Raw genomic sequence first — 7,172 nt, forward strand, 5'->3', positions numbered from 1 at the left:
GTGACAGCCCCCATTCCCTCCCCGGGGCTGGGGGGACGCCCCGCAGCAGCCGCCAACGCCCACCTGGCTGGGAAAGGACCGGGACAGCCTCCAAATCCTGCCCGGGCTTGGCGGGGACCGCGGCATCTCCTGATCCCTCCTCGGGCGGCACGGGGGCCGCGGCAGCCCCGAGCAGCCCCCCGGAGCCCGCAGCGGCGGCGGGGGCTCGGTGGGTTCGGTGCCGAGCCCGGCTCAGCCCAGCCCGGCTCGGCTCCCCCCGACGGCCGCCGCCCGCGGCGCTCCCCAGCCCATCGCGCAGCGCCGGGCAGCCCCAACCTGTCCCCTTCTCCTCTTCCTCCTCCTCCTCCTTCTCCTCCTCCTCGCTCTCCTCCCCTTCCACCCCCCCGGGCCGATTTGGGCAGCGGCGCGCCCGGCGCTGCCGGCAGAGCCGCCGTGTGCGGGCGCGGCGCCGGAGGCAGCTCGGCCCGGGGGGGGCTGCGGCGAGGCAGGCGCGACCCCCCGGCGGCCCCGGCCCCGCTGCATGCCCGCGGGGGCAGCATGGCCCGCAGGCAGGCGCGGCGGGCGGGCGGCGGGCCGCGCTGGCTGCCCTGGCTGGGGCTCGCCCTGCTGCCGCTGGCCGTGCCGCCCGCCGCCGCCCCCGCCGCCTGCCCGTCCGCCTGCTACTGCGTGGCCACCCCGGAGCTGGTGCAGTGCCGCTACGAGCGGCTGGAGGAGCCGCCGCGGGAGCTGCCGGCCGCCGTGCAGAACCTCAGCATCGCCGGCAGCAACCTGAGCGTCCTGTCCCGCGGCGCCTTCGCCGCCCGCCCGCTGCGCGACCTCCGCCTGCTCCGCCTGCGCCACGACAACATCCACACCATCGAGGACATGGCCCTGCAGGGCCTGCCCGCCCTGCGCACCCTCGACCTCAGCCACAACCCGCTGCTCTCGGTGGCCGCCGGCGCCTTCGCCGGGGCGCCGCTGCTGCGCACGCTGCAGCTGAACCAGGCGCTGCTGGCGGCCCCGCTCGAGGAGCAGCTCGCCCTGGCCCTGCGCAACCTCAGCCTGCGGCGCCTGGAGCTGGCGGGCAACGCGCTGCAGGCGCTGCCGGCCGCCCTGCTGCCGCCCGGCCTGGAGGAGCTGGACCTGCGCAACAACTCGCTGCAGCGGCTGGCGGCCGCCGAGCTGCGCAGCCTGGACGCGCCCGAGCTGCGGGGGCTGCGCCTCAGCCTGGCCTCCAACCCGCTGAGCTGCGACTGCGGCCTGCGGCCCTTCCTGGCCTGGCTGCGCGGCGCCGCCGCCAACCGCGTGCTCGACGCGCGGAGCCTGCGCTGCGCGGGGCCGGCGGCGCTGCGGGGCACGGCGCTGCTCCGCCTGCGGCCCGAGGCGCTGGCCTGCGCCCGCGGCGACGGCGGCGAGCCCGCCGAGCTCGAGACCGCCTCCTACGTCTTCTTCGGCATCGTGCTGGCGCTCATCGGCGTCGTCTTCCTCATGGTGCTCTACCTGAACCGCCGCGGCATCAAGCGCTGGCTGCACAACCTGCGCGAGGCCTGCCGCGACCAGATGGAGGGATACCACTACCGCTACGAGCAGGACGCCGACCCGCGATGTGCCGGCACGCCCGGCCTCTGACCGCACCCTGGCACCGGCTCGGCCTCTGAGCACACCCCGGCACCGGCCCGGCCTCTGACCGCACCCTGGCACCGGCTCGGCCTCTGAGCACACCCCGGCACCGACCCAGCCCCGCGGCACCACCGACGAGCCGGCCGCGGGGTGCCCCAGAGCGGGGTGACTCTCCCTGGAGGGCTCCGGCCCGGCTCCCCCTTGCCGCGCCCTCTCCGACCCGACGGGTTCCCGCAGGGCTCCAGGCTGGACCGTTCCCCCATGGCGGTGCCCTCGGGCGGGGAGCACGCCCGGCTGGGCCCCGGAGCGCCGGGAAGCTTCCACCGGGAAGCTCCGGCAGGCGGGATGCGCGGCTCGGCGCTCGCACCCGGGTGTTTGCTTGGCGCAGCCCGAGAAGCCGCGGGCAGTACCTGAAACTGTCCTGGACGTTCCTGGAGCCTCGACTTGACTTTGACCATGTACAGCTCTCTTTCCTATTAGATTTCTATTTGACAGGCGCAAAGTTTAACTTAATTTCTTATTTTTTCCCCTTCTTGCTACAAAGAGGAGAACATGTCCAGCTTCTCCCCCCGGGAAGCGGCGTGCTTTTCCCAGCCCGTTTATCCATTAGGTTGTGTTCAATGACATTTCCAGCTCGTTCTAGGCACACGGCGCTGCAGCTGTAGGAAACGCCTCCGCCGGCTGCGTGCATGTTCCCCGGGGCACGCGGGGGCAGCCCTTTGACTCTAGAATGTAGCGTAGACCTGGCTGTCTCGGCACTTTGTCATTTACAACGAGCCAAGCAGAAGCTCCCGCCCTAATTCCCCTGCCCGTGTTTGCTTTAGTGCCTGTTACTATATCCTAGAGCAAATATATCGAAAGCTGCACCCACTCCATCGTCTATTTTCTATAAAGCTCCTTGCAAACGAGTTCCGAGTATCCCCGCGGCTGAGGCGAAGTTACTGTGCTCGGTTTGCCCGAGGAAGGGAGCTCTGGGCTCCTCTGCTTTCATCGGTGCTTAGGAACTTCTCTTGCTGCCCTGTTTTGGTGGCCAGGCATGTAGGGGGGTTTTGTGTGGCTTGGGCACATGTCCTTCCCTGGCAGCAGCACAGGGGCTCGGGAAAATGACCCAGGTAACAGCTTCCTAAAGCCATTTTTCTCTGCCGGCTGGTTTGGTACCTCATTCACGAGGTGCCGGCGCGCTGAGCATCTCCGGCTGCGGGGCTTCCCCAGAGGAAGCCGCGGCTTTTGGAACGTGGCATCTTAAAGAATGCCGAGTTTCGGTGCCGGGAGGAAAACCGGAGCGTTGCGTTTGCCTCTCCCCGCAGCGGGAGGGTGATGCGGGCAGGGCGGGGAGCGCGGCTCCCTCCGGCCGTGCCGGTGTTCGGGGATGCTCGGGAGCAGCCGGTGCCCGGTGTGCCGGCTCCGAAGTGAGAGTTCTGCGGGAGTCCTGGAGCCCGGGTGCGTGTGCGCTCCGCTGCCAGGCGGAAAGCACGGTTCTTTCCATGCCTGGAGGCTCCGGCAGGGATGCAGCCTGGTGCGCCATCCTTTGCATATTTCCCCTTTGAAATTCCTGCCCGTGAAATCCCGGTATCGAGGTGGGGCCGCTGGGAAAGGAGAGCAGGAGCAGAGCCTGCGGCTGGGCTGTGTTCGAGTTACAGCACTGGGAATCACAATGATTTTCCTGGATGCTCTGAGCAGGGAGCTGGTTCCCCTCTGTCCTGGCTCCTGGGGAATCCTGAGATCCCCACGGCGCAGCTCCTTGTGAAACTTGTTGCATTTTGAAGACCTTTTCCTCAGCATTTTCCCCCATTGTAGGAGCTCGTGGGCTCCAGTGCCACCTTGTCACTCCATGCAGCCAGCTACAAGGGGAGAAATCTCAGCCTGCCCTCACCTTCACCCACTTCCCCACCTCCCTTTCCCACCCCAGTGCAGCCAAACCGAGCCCCTGAGCAAAGGATGGGGCAGCAGGGTGGGTTTGCACATCTGGCAGGGCACACCCCAGCTGTGACTCCAGCATCCGTTCATGGGGACAGAGATGGGGAGGGTGAACATGGTGCAGGCAGAAGCCTGGAGGGCTCTGCGGGCAGAAGGAGGGTGTTGGAGCAGGGAGAAGCCTGGAGGGCTCTGCAGGCAGAAGGAGGGTGTTGGAGAAGCCTGGAGGAAGCAGGGAGAAGGGGGATGTTGGAACAGGGAGAAGCCCGGAGGAAGTGGGGAGAAAGAAGGGGGATGTTGGAGCAGGAAACACAGCACACCAGTCTGGCAGCAGGAGCCAGGCTCTGGGATAGATAACAGGAAGGAAATTGCCTCCAGGCAAAAGGAGAAGTGGCCAAACACTCCCTGACCCCGAAGCCCTTTCTCTGAAGGGGTGGCTGGTGTGGGCAGCTGGTGGCTCCAGCTTTTCCTGAGGCCAGAGGGAGGGAGGTGGTGGCTTTTGGTGCCCTGGCATGAAGACACATCTCCTTTTGGCACCAAAGGGTTCAGGCCATCCTCGCCCTCCTGACTGGGTGCAGTGAGACCCCTCCAGGGATGCCAAGCCCCCCAGGTGATGTACAGGGGGTAGGATGGGGTGGATAAAGCTAAAGCTGTGGGAGCACAGTTCCTGTGGCTTGTCAGCATCAATATTATTCTGTACAGCACATACCCCACACATGACAAAGGAGCAGGAAACCTCTGGATTAGGGCATGGTCACGGAGCTGAGACTCAAGATGTGCTTTTTGGGCTCTCAAAGACAGCTCCGTGTTTGGAGAACCCCAGCTGCCGTCACATTTACATGCTGTCCCTTTCCCAGTGTCCTGAGCCCATAGCAGGAGCACAAAGTCACCCCAGCAGCTCCTGGAGCTGAGGGAAATGCAGGATAGAAACAGCGGCTGTGATGGGAACCAAGCAAAGCACGCTCAGAGCCCCCTGCAGTGGCTCATCACCTAAACAGAGGAAAAAGCCAAAATATGTCTATTTTTATGCCCTGCATATGAAATGGCACCAGTGCTTTGCAGCCAGCACAGGCTTTGAGAGGTGCTTTTCCTTCCTTATATTCCAAAGCTCAGAGGTTCCCTGGGCTGATCCAGCGGGCAGGCAGGAAGGTTTGGCTGGGGAGGGGATGTGGGTGGGCAGCCCTAGGGACATTCAGGTGCTCCTGTCACCAAACCAGGGTATCCCTGGCTGCCCAAGGTGCCCAGGGCTGCAGGAAAGAGGCTGAGTGTGGTTCTCCTTAGTGCAGAAGAGGCCAAAACTCCCAGCCTGGTGATTTATCCAGGAGAAAGAGCTGGGCTGGAGCATCACCCTTGTCCTTGCTGAGCACAGGGCTGTGGTGCTCCTGCACTGAGGCAGGGAAGAAAATAAGCCACGAGCTGCCTTGTCCTTACAGAAACACAAATTAATGATAATTAATTCTCCCCAAGTAACTTCACCCCTCACAGCCTACGCACCAAGCTCCTTAGTCCTCACATTCCTTCCTCCCTCCTCACAAATTAACCCAAACCTTCAGAGGGAGGAGGAACACCCTCTGCTTTTCACTGATTCCTTTAGGAAAAGCAAGACAGGGACACCACCCTCGTACCTTGGGGAAACTGAGGCACAAACAGAGCAGTGTGGAGTTCCCAATAGCAGGGAAGGGTTTGCACAGGGGGAAAACCCCACAGAAATGGATTTCAGTCCTCAGCAGGGCTCCTTTGAAACACTGGTGGTTTGGGATCACCATGCCCAGGACAGTGCTCTGTTTGTCCTTCCTCTGCTTCAGGGGTGGCTCCTGTGTCCTGCCAAAGGAAGTGGGATTGTCAGTAAGGATTGTTCCTGTTTGCCTGTGGATGTTTGTAATTAGCCAGGTTGGGATGTGTCTGGGAGATGGGCGTTCCTGGCTGAGCACAGACCTGTCCCCAGCAAGAGGAGGGGCTGGAGGTGACACCACCAGGGATGAGGGGACTCCTCCTGAGGGGCTGGGGACACTCAGCGTGGCCAGGGGGCTCAGGGGGGCAGGCCAAAGCCCCTGTGTGCTTTCCCCAAGCCTGGCTGCAGGCAGCCCCGCGGGGAGCTGGCACAGCCGGGCCCAGGCAGATGGGGAAGGACGTGTTTGCACTAATCTGCCCCAATCTGGATTACTTTTCCGAATAAACCTCTGTTCCCAGCTGCTTGAAACAAGTTTTTGGCACGCTGGGGACAGGTGGGGTTCTGGGGATGAGGGAGAAGCTGGCAGGGGTGCAGGAGATGGAGGGGATCACATCTGCTGGGTGTCCCTGTGCCAGCAGGCTCCCATGGCTGCACACACAGGGGCAATGAACAGCTCAGGTGGCTTTGGCAGCACAGCACCCAGATCCTGAGGCTGGGGTCATCCATGGGGCCTCAGGCCTTTGCTCCTATCCAAAGTCAGTGGAAAATTACCTGTGTCCAGGGCCTGGTGTCCCCCTCCCAAAGCAGGGCTGGGATCCTCTGCAGCTCCTGTCAGGATCAAAGAGCCAGAAGATGCCTCTGGTGCTGGGTGTCCAGGCTGCCCCACATCAGGCAGTTCTGGGGGGTTTGGGGAGCTCCAGGGAGCCAGGCTCACCCCAGATCCCTGTCCTGCCTGAGGACACACGGGCACAGAGAGGCTGCAGAGCTGCTCTGTCCTCCAGCACGTGCCCAGCCGCTCGCCAGCCTGACATTTACAAATCCCTATTTTTAGCTGCTCCTCATCACTTCTAATTGTTCAGGCTGGCCAGCCTCAGAAATGCTGCTCTGCACGGGCAGGATGGTCCCTGAGCCCATTTCTCTCTGCCCTGTGCCTCAGTTTCCCTTTTGGCAAGCTGCAGCTGAGGGGCTCCCCTTGGCTCCATCTGGGGACCAGGTTTTGGGGCTGGGGTCCCACTGCCACGCCAGGCCCTCAGGTGGGATTGCAGGTGCTCCAGCAGGCTCCAGACAGCACTGCTCAGCTTTCCCAGAACCAGAATGGGACAGCAGGGAGCACCTAGCCCTTCCCCAGCCACATCCTCCCCCAGCAAGGAGCAGCCAAGCAGGGCGAACCCAGAGAGCCCAGCCCATTGGTAATTAATTGAGTTACTGAATTAACATTTAAATTGACAAGACCTGAACGCGAAGCCAGCGCTGCTGCCTGCCAGGACTCATCAGCTTCCAGCCACCCTGGCTGCTCCCTGGTGCATGTCCCTGGGTCCTGGGGCTCTGCCAGCAGCACAGAGGGACCCTGCAGCCTCCAGGAGATGCTCTGCTCCCACCAGCCCAGTCCTGCTGTCCTGGAAGCCATGTCAGTGTTCAGCAGGGACAGGGACAGCAGGTGCCGGTCCTGAGCTCCCCCTCTCCCTGCTCAAGTGCACCCTGAGGTGCCAGGGGTCCTGCCTGGCCCTTGGCTGTCCCCACGCTGAGCTGGGAGGAGGAGAGGGGCTCAGGGACAGCAGCCTTGGCAGATAAAACAACAGCAGGCACACAGGATTCCCCGGGATGAAAGCTGCAGCCATCACTGAGGGGACACTCCGGTCCCCATCAGCCCCAGGGACACCTCAGTGCCACCAAAAGCAGGAGGCTCTGAGCAGGCTCCCGTTCCCAGGCCTTATCCAAGTGCCACATAGATACCCCTCCAAGCCCAGCTTAGCTTCTGGGGCAGAAT

General features: G+C 63.4%; 1 protein-coding gene across 1 annotated transcript; it reads left to right on the plus strand.

Moving 5' to 3' along the window:
- Positions 1-537: 537 nt before the first annotated feature.
- On the plus strand, positions 538-2,469 carry TPBGL (trophoblast glycoprotein like). Its single transcript, XM_064729035.1, has one exon. The coding sequence runs from the start codon at positions 538-540 to the stop codon at positions 1,606-1,608; it is 1,071 nt and encodes a 356-aa protein (XP_064585105.1). The 3' UTR covers positions 1,609-2,469.
- Positions 2,470-7,172: the final 4,703 nt, after the last annotated feature.

Source organism: Zonotrichia leucophrys, chromosome 1, assembly GCF_028769735.1.
Source record: "Zonotrichia leucophrys gambelii isolate GWCS_2022_RI chromosome 1, RI_Zleu_2.0, whole genome shotgun sequence".
NCBI lineage: Eukaryota > Metazoa > Chordata > Aves > Passeriformes > Passerellidae > Zonotrichia > Zonotrichia leucophrys.

Bases quoted from the DNA above. Each gene is read 5' to 3' on its own strand.
- TPBGL (XM_064729035.1), top strand. From the start codon at position 538: ATGGCCCGCAGGCAGGCGCGGCGGGCGGGCGGCGGGCCGCGCTGGCTG.